Here is a 22715-nt window from a genome sequence, read left to right as displayed (position 1 = left end):
GACTATCCGAAAAATATTATTAGATTATATTCAACTTTAAAATTTTGATAGTCCACAAAAAACTATAAAGATGGATCTCTCAATTTTAATGTATTTTATTTGAGTTTAACATAATATATAAGTATATAATGAGTCTATAAAAATTAAAGGTTCTCAATATTTGGAGGCCTGATATTGTTGTCTCCATGTCTATCCTTAACGCTGACACTCTTAATAGCTAATATTTATTTTCTTCTTTATTTAAGGCAAGATTCGAACCTAAAATATCTTTGAACATAGTATTTTGTAAGTATATTTTTACTAGTTGATGAAAATTATATACTTAATAACACACGTTACACATATTATCCATTGAGGAGAAGAAAATACCCTGCGTTGCTTCATTTAGCCCAAAAGATAAAGTTACTCGAAAAGGACCAAGAAGGCCAAAAGGCCCAAAACCATATGGCACAATGCGAGGGCACGTTGGACAAAGCCAGAAAACGCTGGAAGGCTAGAAGCAGCAGAAAGGAGTAGAGTACAGGGTACACAGAGTACCGGATTCCCTTTGTTGTGGTGGCAAATGGCTTACGTGCCGCAATAAAAGGGCCTATAAAACCTTAGAACCGCCAAGTGTACCCTAAACCCAAAGGCCTCATCACTTGTATTCTATTCTATCATCTATGCTGCCATTTATGTTTAGAATAATGCATTGGCTAAAGTTTTATTTTATTTTTTGGCCAGAGAAAAGAGACAAAAGTTTGGTTGGCTTGGCAGAGGAGCTTTTTATGTATGTCATTGCTTGGCCTTTACCACACCACTACTCTTCCATTACACATTTTTGCACATGCCTGCCTCATTCTTATCCATTTCAATTCTCATCTACCTACTATAAACATAATACTTTTTGTCAATGAGTACATATGGAATACTAAATATAATTTTATTATTTTTAGATAAATTAATATGTAGGTATAAACATAATACTTTTTGTCAATGAATACATATGGAATACTAAATATAATTTTATTATTTTTAGATAAATTAATATTGCCTTTTTTTTTTTTGTTCATTGTAGTTGTGAAGTGGAAAGGGTAGCATAGCCAAGACAACAATGAACTTCATGGAAGGACAAAAGTGTCAAGTATTCAAAGAGTTTCAAAGTTAGGTTTATCGCGAAGCATAGAATCGTTCACTAATTCAATTTGAGTATTTTTTTAAAAAGACCTCAACAAAAAATTGAAGAATAATGGTCTATTTCGTCCATCACGACGGTTATATTCTTTCTAGGTAGAATGCTTTTATATTGATACATTAATTTTAGGCTCAAGTACATTTACATCCATCAACTATAGAGTCTATTTCAAGTTAGTTGATGAACTATGGAACATTTCAAATTTCTTTATTAATTAACAAAAAGCATACATAATGGTCCATCCATTAGGAATTTCATCAAAGAGACTGTTAAATGCCATGTTAGACGTAGTTTACTAGGCCTCCTTAAACACTAATTTCTATCATATATAACAAAAAAATCAACCTTTACACTGTATAAGATTCAATTTGCAGTGAAAATCGTGGACAAAACTATTGGGTGAGCAGAAAATTATAATTCCAATGGTTAAATGCATTATTTTAGCTTTTAGAACAAAAACTCGATTTTTTTAATTTATGGGGCTTTACGGTTTCATTTACAAAGGGGAGAAAAGTGGTAGGCCCATATCAGAGTTAGGTGTTACGTGTCGTCGTGGAATTGGCAGGAAATTATTTTGGGGTCAAATCCATTTTTTCCCTTACCAGTCAATGTCACGTCATTAAAAATGATAGGTAGACTACCTCTAGCGTGGCACTTAATGGTCCCTTTGATGGAATCTCTAACGGATGAACTATTTATATATTTTTATTAGTTAATGGAGAAATTTGAAATATTTTATAGTTTATGAACTAATTTGAAATTCATCAAATTAGTGAATATAAATGTACTTAAGCTTTAATTTTAACATCTCACATTTCGCTTGGCCTGATTGGAAGTACTTATGTAGAAAGCGCATTTATTCATTACACTTTCACTAGAAGCGTTTTTGTTAAAAATGCATAAATTTTTTGAAAAAAATTCAAGTACTTATTGTGAATGTATTTGAAAATGCTTCATAAGAAAGCACATGATAGGTGTTTCCTCAAAAAATAGTTCTAAATACTTTTATAACCCAAAAACGTTTTTTTTTTTTTTTGTCAAACACAAATAAAAACGATTTTGACTAATTAAAAACGCTTCTAAGATTTTTAAAAGCACAGCCAACAAGTCTACAATTTTTGGCGTGAAAGTACTTTTCGGCCTTCAGATTGTTCAAGAATAACGGCCTATAGTTTCTCGTTCATTTGTCTTTTTCGCAAGACATAAATTAGAATGATAAATAGAGAATTCATATTAAAGAAAAAAAATTTCTAATTGTTGGAACATTCGTTTATTTCATTAAAAGCTCACCATTTGACTTTTATTCGTTGTGTATCGGTGACTCTATATTGCCCTAGATCGGGTAGATTCTTTAAATTTTTGGCATTTATCAATCAATTTGTGTCTATATGCAAAAGTCTTTCTCATTAGTGAAAATGAAGATTTAATAATAGATTTAATGAGAATGATTATTGTAAAGCACCAGACTTAATATTTTTTCTTAGTTTTACACTTTTACTCATTCTCTTCCCATACTAAAACTTCCATTTAGTATTAAATAAAAAAATTCATGATCAACTAATTTACTTGATTATATTCATAAACCATTAATTTTGCATAGCCTTTATTATACTAGTCTCTTGACACGTTCTCTCGTGCATGTTAATTAGCATTTTTATTATGTATTTTGTTCTTATTGTTCTATAACTTCTCACTGTTCTTCCTATGTGTTTAAGGTGGTGTGGTGTATTTTATTTATTTTTTAAATTTTATTTTAATAGTTATATTTTATAAATATATCTTTATTTATTAAGTTATTTTTATGTAAATATTCTATTGAATAAAGAGTATTTTAGACAATAATATTTTTTATGAAGCCTGTAACACCCACTCTTATTTTTTTTATAAAAGTAAAGATTTTTCTTTTGGGGGAAGGAAATTTTTTTTTTTTTTTTGCCAGGGGAAGGAAATCTTTAACTAAGAGAATAGAGTGATCCTGTTTGTAAAAATATCCATAAAAGGTGAGCCCCAACTAGGGATGCAGGATGCTCAACTTTAGTTATTATGCCAAAAGGGGTATTATTTAAATTAGAAATCTAATCATGTGATCTCTGTCTTTCCTCAAGTGGATAAACATAAAACTCCACCACACACATGCAGGTCCATTTCAATATCCATAGATGTATGGCCCATGGTGGTTGGATTGCAATGGGGGAACACATACTCTATTTGGTTAAAAGTGACTTAAAACACACAATCACATCCCAAATACAGCATAATAGGATTTGTGGGGTTAGAGCAAAATTGGTCAAGAACAAGCAGCTGTGGCCCTGTGTTTAGGGAATATCATTTTCAGGGTTTTGGACCATCTACCATATGGTTGGCTCTACAAGTGGAGGTTCATGGATATGCCTATGGAGTTTTATTACTTAGACTTTTCAAGCATGGTAATGTGGATGACATGAAGAAATTTTCTAGCTAAAGAGGAAGTTCTAAAATGAGAATTTCACAAATAAATTTATATTACAGTATCATGAAAAATTATGTGAATCTATCAAAATTTAAGAGGTAAAGATGTATTTGTATGTTATGTACAATATAAATTCTCTTATCATGAATATACAAAGGAACCCAAAAAGTTTTTCCTCTTCCTATATAGTTATTTTAGGTCCGTTAACTTTAAGTATATAATTTCAATATTATTTTATTTTAATTACTAAAATATTTATGTCATTTCACTTTAAATACTAAATTTCAGTTTATGTACCAATTTTTAAAAATATAGTTATACCGAGCTATGACTATTTAATAGTCACAACTTTTTATTAATTTGTTGTTTTTTCAGTGTTTGCAAGGCTTAAACTTTAATGTTTAGTCTTTAGGTTATAAGACTTCATCTCCCAAGCCTAAATCAAAAGCACTAAACTTTTATAAACTTTAAATTTTTATGAATTTCAAACAATTATAACCGTATAGAAAACTAATTTATGACATAATCCAAAATATCTTACTCTAGGTTAGTACTTAAACTAAAAAATAAATTGTGACTTGCTTTTTTGTGAAAAAACTATTTATATTTAGTATTTAATACTAATTTTCTAAATCATTTATCCTTTTTTATTTCTCATTTTGTAATTAACAAAAAATTACACAAATTCTTCTGAAGTTGAAAATATGAAGCGTCTATTTTATGCCTTTGAGCCATCTCATCTATTGACTCCTACTACAAACCAAATGATGGGATCTGCTTCTGTCCAAGATTCGTGCAGTGGGTATAACCTAGATCGAGTAGCATCACTTTTAACTATTTTTTAGACATTGATGTTAACTTCACCAAAAGTTAACTTAAATACAATAAATACTTTGATCCCAAAATTATATACGTACGCACAATATACGGATAAATCTTCTATGGGGCTTGCCCCATTGGGGCATCTCTCACATGAGGTGGGACCCACAACCATGTGGGTCCCATCTCATGTGAGAGATGTCCCAATGGGGCAAGCCCCACCGAAGACTTACTCCACAATATACCTTTCTTTTTGTTCTATACTTCTATATAATGTGATAAGGGTGTTAATATCAAAGAGTGCCAATTCAAGTGACATTGAGAAGAGTGAGTAAAGATTTAATTCCTGGGTTTCAGGGTTTGAATCTTGAAGGATGCTAATTACTTTCCAATCCCTAGCAAAATCCTAAGGCATGATTAATCCTATTTTTATGCAATTATTTTTTCATTAAAATTCTATTTTAATTTATGCATGCTATAAAGCCTATAATATAAATATGCAAATTTGTGGGTATTTGTATCAAATTATCAATATCACGCATGATGTTGAAGCTTACACATTTCTCTAAATTTTCACATATATACCATACAATTTTAGATGATGGGTTTACTCAAGCTATTAAATTTTGTTTTTTTAGGGTTTCAAAATCAAAACACATATTTAACAATTTTTTGTGAATATTTTTTCGAAATTTTCGTCGAAATTTTTCTATTTTCTTCAATTTCATAAATTCACCAAAAATAGCTCGAGACTCCAAATAATTCACCGAAAAATTCTACGGACTCGTATTGATGAGTACTAATTCTGTATGACCTCAAAATAGTCAAATTGCTTTTAAAAAAATTATGAAAAATCATACTCTCATAATTTAATTTTGAAAAAAATAATAATCACCAAATTTTTGAATTTTCATTTTCATTTTCTAATATTCATTTCCACACAACTAAGCTCTAGAACCACAACTAAAGGACTAAGTTAGTTAAAATAAATTTAAGGAAATTTCTAATTCCTTTAAACAAACTTTAAAACAAATTTGAAAAATTTAAATAACAAAATTACCATAAGCCAAAATTTGAGTTGTTACACTCAGTGAAGACAAAGCTTGGTTGGTTGAGAGGCACGAGAAAAAAAAAAAGGAAAGATAAAAAAAAAAAAGATTGAAGAGAGAGGCATGAGGAAAAAAAAAGGAGGGGGTTTGGAGCCTTTGGGCAATTGGAAAGAAAAAAAAAAGGTTGAGATTTCGTTTAGTTATTTTAAACCTTAAACTCTAATACATTTTTATATAAAAAAATAATTAAAAATATTCTAAAGAGCTTAAAACATAATATTCTAAAAAATATAGAATATATAGGGTTTAATGTATAAATTATAGAGTATAAAGAGTATTAAGGTATATAGAGTATATAAAGTATTAGAGTTTAGATTTTAGTATATAATTAAATTATACAGTATAAAGAATATACTAATTTTATTTATTAATTATACTAATTTTATTTAACAGTATTTGTTCCAGCGCGCATTATATTCACCTTATATCACATAAAACCTACTATATAATTTGGTTTCTTTAATGTTTTTTTATCAATTTAGTAGATAATATGTTAAATAAACATATGATAAAGTTTCATTAAAAATCTTTAAAATTTTCATCAAAATATTCTCGAAATCCGAAATTTAATTCCTTGGATTTACTTTTATATTTGTTAATTTATAACAAAGAAAATACTTATAGGTATATTAACATATCCATTAAAATTCAAATATGGTACACAACTTTTAAAATTTCTAACATAATTCAACAAAATATGATATTCTATAAACGCTTTTGGCGCAAGTTACTCCATTGTATACTATTGGATGCTTCAAAATTAAATGAACTGTAAAAAAAATAAAAAAATTCTAGAAGCTTCCTTTTCTTGTCTATTTATTTGCAGTTTTCTGTTTTTATGTCTTTTTATTTTGGGATTTCATTTCTCTTTTTGTTGCTGTTTAGACAAACCCAGCAGCCCAAAAGATTTTTTTATTATTTTCTTTTTACAAAATTTCTTGTACGAATCACACTCCACCGCCTTAGGAAGCCTAGGGCGTAGTCATGATAAAAAGTCCAAACCCATGATCAACAAACAGCACGTTCATTGCATTTATCTCACCGACAAATCAGAAGTCCACGTTGCCCTCATGATCAACACAAATAAACCCCAAACCCTGCTGATAACACGTGGAGAAAAGATTTGACGCTGTATATACTCAATCTCACAGCCCCGTGACTCAGAAACTCCCCGTACGTTTTTTTTAGCCGCAGTGATAATAGAGCTCCTAGAAATTTTACCCAACCATGGTTAACCTACAACCTAATATAACCTAACCACGGTTAAAGCCCCACTCCTGAAGCAGTTTATATAGAACCCACTCCACACTGATGTTCCCCTAAACACCGCCATCCAACCCCAAAAACCACCCCCAAAAAAACAAAAATGATGCTCGGAGAACCGCATCGTCCAAATCCAACCGTCCACGTCCCTCCATGGCTCCAACTCGACGATCCAACGGCCGAGATGTACTCTCCGTTGAGTCCGTTCCCTTTAAGCGGCGTCTCCGTTAACTCTGACGGCAATGCAAATAGCGCCGACTACAACAACAACCCCTACTATCTCCACGAAGCGCTAACGTCGCTCCAACGCTACCTGCCCTCCAACGAAACCGACCCGGACTCGGACTCCGACATTTCGGGTCGGGAATCGGATGCTCCGGTCGACGCCTATTCCTGCGACCATTTCAGAATGTTCGAGTTCAAGGTGAGACGCTGCGCGCGCGGGAGGTCGCACGACTGGACCGAGTGTCCGTACGCCCACCCGGGAGAGAAGGCCCGACGCCGCGATCCGAGAAAGTACCACTATTCCGGTACGGCCTGCCCCGATTTCCGAAAGGGCCATTGCAAGAAGGGGGACGCCTGCGAGTTCGCGCATGGGGTTTTCGAGTGCTGGCTGCACCCGGCCCGGTACCGGACCCAGCCATGCAAGGACGGCACGAGCTGTAAGCGTCGGGTTTGTTTCTTCGCGCACACGCCAGAGCAGCTTAGGGTTTTGCCCCAGCAGAGCCCCAGAGGCTCTAACTCGGTCAACTCGGCCGCTGACTCGTACGACGGGTCGCCTCTCAGGCAAGCGATTGAGGCTGCTGCTTCGTGTGGGAAAACGCTGCCGTTCATGTCGTCTCCGACGTCGGTTTCGCCGGAGGAGTCTCCGCCGATGTCGCCGATGACTCGGTCGCTGAGTCGCTCTCTGGGTTCGAGCTCTATCAACGAAGTGGTGGCGTCGCTGAGGAATCTGCAGCTTAGTAAGGTTAAGTCTCTGCCCTCTTCGTGGAATGTTCAAGTGGGATCTCCCGGGTTCGTATCTCCACGCGGGTCCATGCTCCGACCCGGTTTCTGCAGCCTGCCTTCGACTCCGACCCGGATCCCGACCCGTTCTGGAATTGGGTATTTGGATTTCTGTGAAGAGGGTTGTGAGGAAGAGCCTCCCATGGAGAGGGTCGAGTCTGGAAGGGATTTGAGGGTTAAGATGTTTGAGAGATTGAGCAAGGAGAATTCTCTGGATCGGGTCGACCCGGCTGCTGGTGTTCCGGATGTTGGGTGGGTCTCGGAGCTGGTGAAATGAGAGTGAGCCAAGTGGGTCATGTCATGTGGGTTGTGAAAGAAGATTACCCATCTGATAATTTGTTGCAATATCTGTTCATGATTCTATTTTGGGTTAATTTGGTGGCCTTTAATTATCTTATTTTGCTCTCTCTCTCTCTCTCTCTTATTGTGAATAGTGTCTGAAGCAGAGAGGGAGAGTTGGAATATATCTATCTGGGAATTCGATTTTGGAAGCAAAGTCGAGGTGAAGATTTCAAGTTCATGTGTAATATTTTTGCAGCCAAGGTGGTATGTGATGGGTGAAGAGTAGAATCTCTTTTTTGGGGGTTTTCGGATAATTAAGGAGTAGATAATTTCATAATTTTAGTTTGGTAAGGAAAAGAAATGCCTTTTGTATAGTTTAAGCAGACAGTGGATCATTCCCTTTTTCTTCTATTAATTATCATTGTGTCTATTATCACTATTATCCACTTACTGATCTCTATTATTGTAAAAACTTATCAGCCTCTGTGTATGCTCTTCACCCTAATGCAATTATTAATGTAATGGTGTATTTTTATCAAGTTCATTGTGTACGGTGCTCTGTTTCTTGATTCATTTGGTTGGATTTGTGCATGGGGTCCGCATCTCAGCCTGTTCCTATCTGTTTTGGCTTTGTTTAACTCACCATGATATTTACACTATAAAATAGTTTGAGAAATGTGTAATTTTTTATGTTGAGTCATTTTTGTTTTTCCCTTTTTCCCCAACTACTCCATCGTAAGAGCACAATGAAGATAAGGCCCATCAATTAATTGTCAACCCATCAAGTAGATGTCCGTATTTACAGGTTTGCTGGGAAAATTGGGGTGAGTTATGGAATTTAGGTAATAGGTCCTAAGTGGGGCAGTTGGGGTTCAATTCTCATGGGGTTTCACATATTTGGCAGTGTCTGAAAAATGAAGCTGATAGTTGGAGGAATCTATGAACTCCCATTCTCCTACTCCACATGAATTGTGGGACATGAATTGGAATTCAAGGGAAAATAAATATCTCTGACAAAGAAAATAATGGTACTTACTTGATTGATTACATATTTACATGGATGGAAATAAGGGGAAGAAATTATATCTCTGACAAAGAAAGAAACCATTGGATTGTGCTGGTGTTATTGGTGTCAACTTTATGTTTTAGTCTTTGATTTAACCCATCGAACACGCAATGTCTTACAATATGAGCTTTGCTGTTGACCTTAATTAGAAAATGTGTGTGTGTGTGTGTGTGTAGGGCGTTACATTTAATCCTGCATATGCTACTCAAAGCTTTTGCTTTCACCATCATATTAATTGTTGATTAATTGTTGATGATCAAGCTGTGATGACTGTGATGAGGTTCTGACTTCTGAGGAACATATTTTTTTTTGGCCACTAGGTTCTGAGGAATATTGAATAGAGAAAGAGCTAGTCAAAATCATGATGTGTATGGCTTTGTTTGTATCATGGGTAAACATTGCTGTTGAGTTGGACATAGATAATTACTGGTGGTGATGTTATTTATTGAGTGCGGTTGGAAATATTCATAAAAGATGAATAATGACACCAATAATGCCAGTATTAGTTCTGAAGTTTTTGTTTTCTAATACATCCACTAACTTTTCCAAGGCTGGAAATTGAGCTTGCTTTTGGAGATTTTTTTGGCGTTTACTCGATAAATATTGAAAATTTTATCTGATGTTTTGCAAATATTTTAATATTTTTAACTCTTGAATGTAGAGAGATTCACATTTTCTCCTAAAGTATGTTTTTTTTTTTTTTCTAATGTGTGCTACAAGTAAATGTATTGAAAATGGTCTTATTAAATGCAGCCCTTGAAGTTCAAATATTGCATTGAATTCACAAAAATAAATTTGGGTTTTTGACAATGGCATTGTTGATCGCTACGCAGCTCTATGCATCTGATAATAAACAGAGACAACCTCTGCGAATTAGACCGAGAGAGAGTCATCACAATCTTGAAAAAATATACTATAAATAATCTTAGGAAGAGAAATTGAAGAAGCAATTTATGTTGCCGACAAATAAAGAGGAGCAGAATAATTTTTAAGTGTAATTTCAACTACTAGTGTCATTATCTGGGTCATGAGTCATAGGTTATGTGCCGCATCACATAAGGAGTGTCATCTTCCGCTTGCATGTTTGCCACGTGTAATTGTGGCTCTCAATCTGCTCATGTTGTGCTCTTGGGAATGCAGAATTTGATTTGGGGCTTATGGTCCTGATTTCCTCATCATTCTGGGATAGATATGCCACCCACATTGCCAGAGTATCCACCAAGAATATCCATTTTAGGCATCAAAAACTCCAGGTAGTATCATCAGTATATAGGACCACTACAACAAGGGCTTATCAGGAGACAAAATTTTGAATGAAGGCTCCTACGTTGGTATAATAAATTTAATCATTCATGCATGTGTCATGTCCTCCTAATAACATGATATAATCATATTGGAAAAAATTTACCTATAATAAAAATAGAGGTTGACTTGACATTCAATAAGATATGTTTTATCTTGAAATTAGAAAAAGTTTTATGTGATGAAGTATAAGAGTATATGTATCATTATATTATTGAATTGAAATACTAAATCAGTCATGTCCATATTATAGGAAAATTTCTCTCCATCATATAAGTGTCTCATTCAAAATTTTCTCTTATTACCAAGTATAGTCTATTTACATTAAAAATAAATCTTAAGTACAGTCATTTATGTGTACATAAACAATTCTTACTTTAAAATTCTTACTTGATGCATATTATAATTATGCACTCTCTTTTATAATAACTGATTGGACATGAAGATTGAATAAGATGTTCTCATTGAATTTTAACCCCAATTCACTTATGTAAAACATGTTGGTCCGCCATATCTTGATGTTTTTGGCCTTTAGCAGTGTGAATAAATTGTGTAGATTTGGGCTAGGTTCTAACTCCCATCCGAATTACTTTATAAAAATAATGTTTATTAATATAAGTTCAGTCAGTCCATTGAGAATTTGAGATCTATAATATTTTAGAAGGAACATTTTATGTGGGCCCATTAATTGATGATAGAAGACAAATTTGTGGGTTAATGTAGAATTAAAATCTTGTTGTTTGTGTATTTTGTCAATGGCAATCAAAGCAAGACAAGACCAGGAAAATGAGTAATTTTGTACTGTGATTTCCCAGCACATTGAGGTTACCGTCAAACCAAGTATCTAATATACAAAATGGGTAGTTGCCAGTCATTATCGTGCGCCGATGGTTTCAAAAGCCAAGCTTTTGGCTGCACCAACTCATAATAAATTAAGTGTAATGTAATGTGTCTTAGAAACTAATGTAATGTATATACAATATAGTTTCAAACTTTAAACATGGGTGTGATGTTGATGGAATAGACTAAAAATGATAGATTATTTGTTGTTAGGACTAAAACAAATGTATGATATGTGAGTGAAAAGGGCACAATCACATGCATGCCATGAAATGTGGTAACCACTTAATTAATTGCTTCTAGATTGATAGATGACTGGTAGTTGGGATTAAACGATGTAGTTTGTGAATTAAATGTTTCACAGCCTTGGATCTTTGTGAGAGTTTGGCATAGGCCCATAGACAATGTAGTTGGATTTTTTGGAATGTTGGAAGCCGAAGCACGCGAGTTGAAACTCGAACCTTTTGTTTCTTTTTTGGGGGGTCTCAATAACATCTTCATTGGAAAAAACCCAAGGCCCATTTAATTTGGCCTTGGTTTAGAACAATTAACAAGCAATTATATTTATATGAATGAATAAAAGAAAGTTGTCATTCAATCTCCTGATCTTTGTTTTGTTAATTAATTTGCATTCATAATAATAGTATCTGTCCCAACGTACCAACAAACAATGCCACAGAAGCAATAAGTTTTATGCTTTTAACAACATCCCTAAAGAACAAAATCCATACATGTTGATACTGTGATGAACAAAAGGTGACAAGCTACATATGTCCACCATAACAAGATGATGTCATAGCAAGGGCATTGATGTTAATTTGCATAGTTAAATACCCTTTTCCAAATTTTGGTTGGAACAATATATGTGGATGTAGTTGCAGTCTTACAGAAGAAGAGGAACAAGTGAGACACACAGGGGTGGTGGGATGGTGTTCGATTTAAAGGCTCAGAGGCTGTATGTGCTCTCTAGTAGAGAAGTAAATATGGGTTATACAGCTCCAGTGCAATGACAAGCATGATGAGAATTATCTAATTTCAGATTGGTTTCCCCAAGAGTCTTTGATAAATTTTATGAAATGACTTCCTTGTTAGTAGGCATGTATGTAAAACTGGACCAAATACTTGACATAGCTTTTCCAAATAAAGCAACACGAATGAATATAACACAGAAGAAGTGATAAAAATGTAAAACTTAGCTGCAGTAAGTCAATTTAAAGGAGTGACCAATTCTTTTTTTTTTTTGGTAAATGGGGGGCCAAAAGCCCAGAAACAACAAACTACAAAACAAAACGAGACCTGGCAACACCAGCTAGGTCCTCAAACACTCTATCCTGCAAAATGAAAACCAGGGTCCACAAAGAGACCAAACTCAGCAACCCCATCAGCCAACATGTTCATCTCACGATACACATGCTTGATCTGACAAGACCAATCAAGGCCCACCAAATTTTGACAGCCCAGAACTAGAGTAGCCAAAGGATGAAACTCTTCAACAGGATTTCGAATAAGATGCAAAGAGAGCAGTAGCCGAGGCAGTTTCCAAAAAACCAGCCTCCCAAGCAACCTTAAGCCCAAAATAGACACCCCACAACTCAGCACTGAGCACAGAGCCTTTGCCAATATTGACAGCAAACCCAGCTAACCAGCCACCAGTATGATCCCTCAACACACCCCCAGCAGCAGCAAGCCCAGACTGCGCTTTGAAACACCCATCAGTGTTGTGTTGATCTTAATAATACCATGCACAGGAAACTGCCAGACCAAGAGAAGATGAGTCCTAGCAGGTTTAGAAGAAGCACTATGAGAAGCAGGATTGACCAATTCTGGACCCAAAAAAAAGGAGTGGCCAATTCAATGACACGATGTGAAACTGCACCGACCCACATATCATATGAATGAACTGTTGGTTTAATTCACTTCATCTGAAACCAACAAGTCACTATATATTGTAAAGAATGTTGCACCTGATACCTAGCTACTAGCTTAGATGATAAGAAATTACTAACCTGAATGGGGTGGTACAGTAGATTCCACAAATGCAATTGCATCAACAGACAACAATAGAGCCAAAAGAATGCAAAAGCTTAGATGTCCATATTCCTTTATTAATTTCCAGCCAACTGCCGATTATAGAGTCCCACTAGTTCACTATTGTCCTTCAGCATTACATAAAGCTCGTTATGGTGGCAAGAGCACAGAAGATGGAATTGAGTTTGGGGTTAACTTCATTTAAGCTAAGAATTTTGAACCAACTACCATCAATTTTCTGATTCATCAACCGAACAGTCAACTCATCTGCTACTCTCTTACAAATGCGAGGGCTATGTAGGCATTTGGTATAATGAATAGGGGTAGTTTGGGAAGTTTCAAAAATTCAGGCAGCACTTCTGGGAAGAAGCACCACAAAGCATTTTTAAACAAAAGTGCTTCTACTCATTTAAAAGTCTTTTAGCCCTCTCAAAAGCAGTGTGAAACGAGCCGTTTACATTTTCATTTTCCTGCTCATAAAAAAAAAACATTTTCATGAAATATTATCAAACAGTCTGATAAAGATTCTTGATTCCTTCCCTCTACTTGCAGCAACAGATCATTTATATTTCTAGCACTCTCCTCCTAAGTCCCCAAATCGAAGGGGTTCGCTTTCGTTTCCATTCTCATACCCACCAAATGATTCTTGAATTCTAGGGATTTCAGATTCAAACAATGAGCACCAACACCAACAACACCAACAGTACCACCAACTACAGCAACAACCGAGATCTCGGCCTGTGGTTCCTGGAGCAATCGCGACTCTGTTCGGTTCGCCGCGGCCCCAGCGACATGGACGAGGACGAGGAGGCGCCGACGGAGCTCAACACTATCAACAGCTCCGGGGGCTTCCTGGTGGTGTTCCCCGATAAGCTCTCCGCCAAGTACACCAACGTCAATCTTCATGGACACGACGTCGGCGTCGTTCAAGCGAACAAGCCGGCTCCAGTCAAGCGTCTCGTGTACTACTTCGAGATTTTTGTCAAGGATGCTGGGACCAAGGGCCAGATTGCCATTGGGTTTACTACTGAGAGCTTTAAGATGCGGAGGCAGCCCGGGTGAGGCTTCTTGTTTGATTGGGTCTATTTGGTTGCTTGGAAAATGGAAAATAAAGTGGTAGTTGTTAGTGGGGTTTTTGGAAAGTTTAGAAATTTGGAAGAATAAGAATGATGGGCGTATTGGGTTTTAGTGGGGGATTGGATTGCGGGCATTCGTTAGTGGTTGTGAAATCGAATTGGATAAAAAAGAATAGAAATGGGTGAAAAAAGTAAAATTGTGTTTTAATCTTCAACTGGGTACTTGCAAGCTTAGAGATTTTCTTATGAAGAAAGTAGCTTATTTGGTTCTGTTGGTTCTTTTTAATTAAGTTAGCTAGTATAAGGTAATTGGGCATAGGGTTTACTAGCAATTAACGGATCAATTGTTCAGTTTTCTGTTGCATAGTTGTTTCTGACCTTTGATTGTCTCATCTGAGTGTTCTTAAATGATATTCATAATTGTATGGCGTATGAACAAATGGTAGAATAAGATATAAGGCCTCTCTGTGAGATAGAGTAGTACAGAACTTTTGTTATGAATAAGAGAGTTTGGCTCTCCGTGCGGTCAACAGGTAATCAACAACCTGTGGTGGTCCACCACAACCTGCAATGAATAGGATATAGTGGGTGGGTGTTGATTTTCAATCTTCTGTGTCTTCTGGGGAGTTCTGTAATTGACTGTGTAGATTTGCTTCCCAATACGAAAGGGAACAAAAGTAGGAATAAAAAAGGAAGATAACATTGTTTTCCTGCATGTATCGTTTGTGAGATTTGAAAACTACTAGTATTGAATTGCAAGTTTTTTTATTTTAGTTATGCTATTTGTGTTAATCTTTTCCCCCATGAGGCAGATGGGAGCCAAATAGTTGTGGCTATCACGGGGATGATGGACTACTTTATCGTGGAGGTGGAAAAGGAGAGGCTTTTGGCCCAACCTACACATCTGGTGATGTAGTTGGAGGTGGTATCAATTATGCCTCACAGGAGTTCTTTTTCACGTAAGTAAGACAGTGGTGTACTTTGGTGTCTTGTTCTTAAGAATATAGTGGTGTTTAATGCAACCTTGTTTGATTTTGGATTCATGCTTTTTCCCTTGATTCTTTCTGTAATTGAAAGATTCTTATGTACTTTGCTTCTCATGTCGGTGACAGTAAAAATGGTGCTGTAGTGGGAACTGTGCCCAAGGATATGAAGGACCCCTTATTTCCTACCATTGCTGTGCACAGCCAAAATGAGGAGTATGTGGTATCTTCTTTGAATATTTAAGCTTTTCCTTCTGTTCATCTGTTGTAATTGGGAAATGGCTTGTGTACTTACATCTCAGATGTGTTTAATCTGGCAGGGTGCAAGTCAACTTTGGGCAGAAACCTTTTGCTTTTGATCTTAAGGCAAGATATACTTATCCTCTTCTTTTATTTCGATCAATATGGTACATTTAATTTTCTCTGTGTCCTTGGTTCACACTCAGCCTATCCATAGGTGGTTGTTTATCTTTTGAATTTTAAGTAAGAAATTTAAATTTAGAGTGATGGTAATCATTATTGTTATTTTTGTAGTTATAAGGTCAACTATTTACTAGTGAAGAGGCAAACACCTCTTTGCTCCTTTGCTCTCTCTAGCTGTTCATCATAGTCTGTCTTACTGTTAGGGTGTGTTTGTTCACGGAGTGGGTAGGAAAGGGAATAGCTTTCCAATGGAATGCTTTCTCACTTTTAGATGGTACAATAAAGCATGGGTTTTGCATTCCCATAGGTTTCAAAACCCACAAGATGTGGGCTCTTGTGGGTTTTGCAAACCTAAGAACCCTGGTGTTTTGTTTTCCTCTTTTTAGGTATGAACTTTATAATAATCAAAATGACCAGTGTGTCCTTTTAACTGTGTCTTAAAAGAATAAAAATGCCACTTGTGTCCCTTCCTACAATTAACTAAAGGAACTTCTGATTCCTATTCATGGACAAACCAAACAACTGGACTAAGAATTAAAACAGTTTGTTAATTTCAATTCCCAGCATTTCCAGATGCTCAAAAGGAAATATCTGCACTCACACATACCTTTGATATTCATTTCACGGAAGGGGTTTAGGGTCTACAATTGCCAATTCTGTGAGATAAAACGGGGCATTAAGGTTTTAGCAATGAATGCTTGACTGTTGACTTAATTTTCTTCTCTTTAATTTTCCCCCCTCATTTGGAAATGTTCAACAACTTTGTTAGTTTGAGAAAGTAAAAAGATAGAAATAATGTTTCTACTTTGCACTGATTTGTTGCTTTCTCTTATTCATTTCTGTTATGCATTATACTTGTTTTTTTTGAAAAGAAAATGTATGTATTATAATTTTCATGAAGTCCTATTTCATAAAGGATTGTTTGCTAATAAACGAGTTACAATTGAAAACATTCCATATTCTGAAATTATGAAACTTGCTAAATGTTTTGTATATCATGTTTTCTTGTCAAAATTCATGTTCATAACATCTGATTAGGAATTTGAAGCGCAAGAGAGGATGAAGCAACAAATGACGATTGAAAAAATTTCCTTGCCAACTAATGTTAGTCATGGGTAAGTTCACATTAGTTTTATACATTTCCTTGAATAAAGACATTTCATGCTTTTGGCTTAGTTATATACCAAAAAATGGAATGCTCTGAAACGGACATTCTGTAATTGGTTTAGTAACTGAAGTTTGTGTTTCTGCGTTAGCTTTAATATATAATTTGTTAATTTAGTTGTACGATTTTTTAAATTTTTCTGAGGAATTAAAAGCAGTGCATAATAGTCGTAGTTGGATTTAAACAAGCATTTCTTTTTATTACATTATTGCTAGGTCATCATTCTACTTCTTTGATCTTATTTGTCCAATTTCTTTACTGAACTAAAGCCTGATACTTAAATTTCCAGACTGGACTTTAAGTAAATTCGGAATTTGGACAGATTCAGGGTGTCAGAAGATGAAGAAGCGGGCTGTGTTTTGGGGTCAATGAGATGTTTTGTTACTCATTAGCCAAGGCGTAAGCCTTTTAGGACTTGAATAATTTCGATTAAAATTATAAAGTTAGAAGTATAGTATAAAATGTCCTCAAGAACTCTTAATCTTATTATAAGTCTTTTAGTATTAGGAGTGTTATCTTATTTTATTTAGTATAATTCTCTATTAAGGTTTCAACCCATAAGTTATTTTTGTTAGTGGGCCTCATTTTAGGTAAAACATTTGGGCGATATCAGTCCCAGTATTTGGGGTCCATTGAAATCAAATCATGATGAGGAAGGCTGTGACAAATTTGTCAAATATTAGATGGCTGTTAACTTTTTGTTTTTTCTTTTCTATCAGAAGTTGCAAATAACACAATTTCAAGGCCAAACAGACCACATAGTGGCAAACCGAGTACAGAAAACTTGGCAAACTAACAAGCTACATAGTCAAAATTAGATCTGAAATAACAAATCCAGAAACTTCTAATTCAAGATGTTACAGAACTAAACAGAAAACGAAACGTACGAAAACTTCAACAGCCTAGATCTCCACCTCCTTCGTCAATGTAGGAGCTGCCAATATCAGTATAAGAAGATCTGAGAAAAGGAAGGAGAGGATTTGAGAACATTGGCATGTCACATCCGCGATATCATCAGGCGTTGCCTACGATATAGTGTGTTTTTTTGTGCTTCTGGTGCGGGGCCCATGTGTTGTAAAAAAGGCGTATGCCTTTGTGGTATATGTTCAAGCAGATGGACGCCTAAGGTGTTTTCCAGCTGCCTTGCTCTGACTTGCGCTTCAAGGTGTGCCCCACGCCCGCTTTTGAAAACATTGGTTTCAAGGCTCCCTGTACTGTTAAAATTTTATTTTATCTATAATTTAGTTTAAATATATCCCTGTAAGTTGTGGTTGATTTGGTAGATAGAGGGATTGGTAGTCTTCCATTCTTTCTTTGCAGCATCAAGTAATTTCGTTATATCAATCCATAGGTATAAGGTACACAGGTGGGGGAAGCCTTCCCTCTCAAATCCCACCCCTCCCTGATGTTGTACTGTCTCAACCCCGAGATCTTGAACTCTGCCAGATGGGTCACTGCCGCTGTGCCGCTAGAGAAACAGCTTCAAGTTCATTTCTTGAGTTTACTGATGTTGTAAACTTCAAAGTTTGATTCAATAGATTTTCTGGTGCTACTTTAAATGGCCATCCTACACATCTTGTTTGGGTTGCACACTAGCATCCCTTGGTGTTGTGGGCATGTCTGTAATGCTAAGTTGTTAACTAAGAGGAGTCACATGTTTTAGTTTGGCTTGTATTCTTTATCAGTATTAAAGTTTACCTGGAAATTGATATGTCATAATTTTACTGTTTATTTTTATTTTTTTTTAATTTGATTTATTTCCAAAACTTCTACGCTTCAATTGTTAATTCATTTATACTTTGTTAACCAGAATTGTGCGCTCCTTCTTACTACATTATGGCTATGAAGATACGGTCAATTCATTTGACATGGCTAGTAAAAGTACTGTTCCTCCTGTATATATAGCTCAAGAAAATGGCTTTGATGAGCAGGACATTGTGTATGCACTAAATGAGAGAAAGACTCTTAGACAGGTATTGAATTATTTCAATGACAATCTGTTTTTGCAGTTCATTGGTCCACTAATATTCTGTTTCTTTTCTTTTTTGGAATCAAGTCCTGTGTAAGCTTCTCTTATGTTTGTATAAAAATTTTCAAATCCCAGTTGTTTGGGATGAGTTTTTTGGCTTGAATGTTTTAAGAAACCAGAAACAATCTGTAGCTGTTATTGTCTGGAGATAGTATTGTATTTAATACAAATTTTCAACCACAGGACTTTATAAGACAATTAAAGAATTTTTGCCAACTTGGCTATAAGATGTGTAAGCTATATGAAAAAGTTCAAAATATGCAGGTGCAGCAGGCTGCTTCATTAGATAGACAAGTTTTATGGATTGGACGATATATGCCTTTTATCTTACAATGTTGGCTATATTTTCTTTAGTAATGGACCTAATGGTTTAGCCCTTTTTGTTTCTCATTTCATAGTATTTAGCCAATATATATTAATTTTTATAATAAAAATTTGCATCTGGCTGACCAATTTTCTTTGCTAATGAAGCTTATTAGGAACGGGGAGATTGACTCTGCACTTGGTAAACTCCGTGAATGGTATCCCCAAATCATTCAGGTGGACTGTCTAATTTTGTGGTCATATCTTTATATTTCATATTTCTTTGCACTTGACACCCACATGGTTTTCTCGGTATCATGCTGTAACTTCTGTTCATTGTGCATCAAGAGGGCTCAAATGTTTTGTAGTTGGCTTCACATAATTGCAAAGCCTGAATTCCCTCATATGCCTCTTTCTTACAAACATCCTTCTTCCCTTTGTTAATTTTTAGATGACATCATCATCACAGCTAGTTATGCATTGACTAAATACACACACACACACACACACACACACATATATATATGTATATGAGAACTCATCAGGTGCGCACCAACGAACATGCGCACCTGATCCCGAGTGATCGGTTTCGAAACCAATCGCTTGGTTCCTTTCTTCTTTTTTTAACACGGTTGCAGCGCTCTCCGCTGCTTCCTTCCCTGAGTTTTGAGGGTAATTCCCCATCTTTTCACCCCATCCCCTCCTAGGGTATAGAATGGGCTTGTTGGAGGCTTTATGTTAGGATTTAGCTCCGCCCAAAATCCCGGAGCTAAACCATTACATAAACGCCGACAAACCAGAACCGATCGCTCGGCCAATGCACGTTCGCACCTGAATGGGCCTAATATATATCTATATATATATATAGACAGTTCGGATTATTGAACTACATATATATTATAAGCTTATTTAAGGTCATAACCTCAGTTTTTCTGTCTGCAGGATGATAAATCAGCTACTTGCTTTCTGCTTCACTGCCAAAAGTTTATTGAATTGGTTCGGGTATGTTTTTCCCCTATTTGCATATCATTAGCTTTAATATTACTAAAATTCATCAACTACTTGGGTTATTTATTTTAAATTAAATCGGAATAAAATTGGAGGAATATTATGAACATGGACTGAAATGTGTAAATCATTTCAAATAGCTGGACGTACAACTTTCAAGTGTTACTGTTACCCAAAGTGAACTGGCACATTATATTGTGTGTTCACAAATAACAACTGCTGCCTGCTTTATCCTCTTGACTTATGTCTTATTTAAATGTCTGTTTTTGTTTATTGTATAGAGCAAATGGTTGCCAGCTTTGGTGATACTACATGAATATGACAAAGTCGATAGATAGATATATACAGATGGCTTGAGATACTTAAAACTTCTCATGTAGGTTGGAGCACTGGAGGAGGCTGTGAAATATGGAAGGATTGAATTAGCAAAGTTTTTTGGCCTGCCTGTGTTTGAGGACCTAGTTCAGGTAAGAACCGAACATTTTTTTAACTTATGAAATATTTATTTTTTTGATATATATGGAATTTGGATAATATGTGAGTTCATATTATTGAAAAAAAGTACTAAACCATGCGTCTTAAGAGTTTGCTTGTTTTTCAATTTCCAATGAGGCATGAAAATACACTAATGGCAAACTCATGAGTGGTGACTTGTAGTCCACTTGCACTATTGATTCGAGTTCCTTGGTGCTTTTTTCGTGCATCAGGCATTAGAACTAGATCCTTCCATTTTGGTTATCGTAGTTTAAAGCCTGTCATTATTACAACACCTCTTTCTGTAGGATTGTGTTGCGCTGCTGGCATATGAACGACCAGGAGAGTCCTCAGTTGGATATCTGCTTGAAGAGTCACAGCGTGAAGTCGTGGCAGACACAGTTAATGCAATGGTCTTGTCAACAAATCCCAACCTGAAAGATTCACATGGTTGCTTGCATTCATATCTTGAGAGGTTACTCAGGCAGCTCACTGCTTGCGGTTTGGAGAGAAGGACATTGAGTGGGGATCAAGGTGAAGCTTTCCATCTGCACAGAGTACTTAACAGTTGTAAGAAGGCTAGGTGCTAGCTGATTTGCTCTCTACCTCTGTTCATATGCACAGTTAGCCATTTTCTGAGCTGCATTTCAACCGAACAGATTGGCTTTAATCCCCAGCATACTGTATAGAGGCGCCCTTAATGTCTACCTGAGCCGCAATGATACATCCTTTCCTGTATAGAATGGGGTGTTCTCTTTCTGTAAGCTTGTAACCCACTATCATAATCTCGAATTAGAAAATTAAATTGAACCGTCATCTGGGAAATGTTACATATTAGGTTTGAATATATGAAATTCACATTATAGGGGTTCTGCAATTTCGAATTTCGTGGGTTGCTTCATTTGGAAAATTTATCTTGATGCGCCATTTTTTCCTTTGGTCAGAAACTTGATGACGCCAATGGATTACTAGGAAAACATCTGTTGCATGGATATGGAGAATTGGATATGCACTCCCTAATAAGTATATGATACTTCAAATCAGTATCGATTGGCTTTTTGGCAGCTTTGATTTTACGATACTCATATTCATGCCATGTTCTGCGTGCTTATATTGTATTTAGTAAGTGCAGTTTAGAAAACAGTATTGTTTTTATTTTTCTAGTTCAGGAGGAAAGTATTAGGGAAGAAAGAACAGGAGGGTTGATGAGAGAAAACGAATAAAGAGAAGATAAGCAGCAGTGGAATATGCAGTTGGAAAATACGACCCTTTAATCATTTAACTCGTTTTTATATCATTAAACTTTTGTATCCCTAATCTATGTTTCTGTAAAACGGTTTTAAATTAATTTGAATAATGTGGTTTTGTCATCCATTTTTTACTACTTGATCATTAGTTATGTCATGCTTACTAGGGATCACGGTAAATTCTTTCATTCTTCCATAAACTGGATTATTCATAGTCTAGCTTAGACTTGATTATTCTTGATCTTGTAGAAAGAGAAGCCTGAGAAGGGGGTTATGGATTTAGTAGACAAATACCCAGGCACACAATACTGTTCTTTCTATAAATTTATTAATAATTAACCCGTGTTTCGTAATCATAAACATGAGTTTATGGTCAAGGCAAGTTGACAGTTCGGTGAGAATAGTACTACTCTTTTTTTGGCCGGGAAATAGTACTACTCTTGATCACAAGAAAAGAAATATATATACAAACGAAATACATGATTCCATGCATATGGTTAATGAGCTTTAAGGATAGTTCATTACAACTTTTATAAAGTAATGAATTAAAAATGTCTCTAAATCAATCTGTTTGTATCATATTTTAGATTTTCTTGTTGCCTTTGGGTGTGGTTTTTATGAAAACTTTCTCCAGCTTATCTTATCAAGTTAAGAATATTATATCTTACCA

At 35.5% G+C, this 22715-nt stretch overlaps 2 protein-coding genes and 2 long non-coding RNA genes across 4 annotated transcripts; 3 read left to right on the top strand and 1 right to left on the bottom strand.

Annotated features, from left to right (window-relative positions):
* The first annotated feature begins 6859 nt into the window (after positions 1-6859).
* Positions 6860-8640, top strand: LOC147285345 (zinc finger CCCH domain-containing protein 20-like). Its single transcript, XM_086243437.1, has one exon. It carries the CDS (start codon positions 6918-6920, stop codon positions 8094-8096), a length of 1179 nt encoding a protein of 392 aa, XP_086099563.1. The 5' UTR covers positions 6860-6917; the 3' UTR covers positions 8097-8640.
* Positions 8641-12487: 3847 nt separating this feature from the next.
* On the bottom strand, positions 12488-13484 carry LOC147285344 (uncharacterized). Its single transcript, XR_015122313.1, has 2 exons — positions 13316-13484; positions 12488-13231 (listed from the first exon to the last, which is right to left on the bottom strand). It is a non-coding gene; the product is annotated as an uncharacterized LOC147285344 (long non-coding RNA).
* Positions 13485-13730: 246 nt separating this feature from the next.
* Positions 13731-21841, top strand: LOC147285342 (ran-binding protein M homolog). The gene is made up of 10 exons (XM_086243953.1): positions 13731-14395; positions 15226-15372; positions 15526-15612; positions 15717-15762; positions 16858-16934; positions 18795-18957; positions 19485-19553; positions 20259-20318; positions 20705-20791; positions 21107-21841. The coding sequence occupies exons 1-10, from the start codon at positions 14013-14015 to the stop codon at positions 21386-21388; spliced, it is 1401 nt and encodes a 466-aa protein (XP_086100079.1). The 5' UTR covers positions 13731-14012; the 3' UTR covers positions 21389-21841.
* On the top strand, positions 16945-18689 carry LOC147285343 (uncharacterized). The gene is made up of 2 exons (XR_015122315.1): positions 16945-18149; positions 18336-18689. It is a non-coding gene; the product is annotated as an uncharacterized LOC147285343 (long non-coding RNA).
* Positions 21842-22715: the final 874 nt, after the last annotated feature.

The sequence above is a fragment of the Dryas octopetala genome, chromosome 5 (assembly GCF_963921425.1).
Source record: "Dryas octopetala chromosome 5, drDryOcto1.1, whole genome shotgun sequence".
Classification (NCBI taxonomy): domain Eukaryota; kingdom Viridiplantae; phylum Streptophyta; class Magnoliopsida; order Rosales; family Rosaceae; genus Dryas; species Dryas octopetala.
The sequence above is the reverse complement of the archived record's forward strand: the minus strand, read 5'-3'. Positions and strand labels throughout refer to the sequence as shown.

Excerpts from the sequence above, each read along its gene's own strand:
- LOC147285345 (XM_086243437.1), top strand. The coding sequence starts at position 6,918 with ATGATGCTCGGAGAACCGCATCGTCCAAATCCAACCGTCCACGTCCCT.
- LOC147285342 (XM_086243953.1), top strand. The coding sequence starts at position 14,013 with ATGAGCACCAACACCAACAACACCAACAGTACCACCAACTACAGCAAC. Across the intron at positions 15,613-15,716 it reads GTGCACAGCCAAAATGAGGA|GGTGCAAGTCAACTTTGGGC; the intron begins GTATGTGGTATC and ends TTAATCTGGCAG. Across the intron at positions 19,554-20,258 it reads GGTATCCCCAAATCATTCAG|GATGATAAATCAGCTACTTG; the intron begins GTGGACTGTCTA and ends TTCTGTCTGCAG.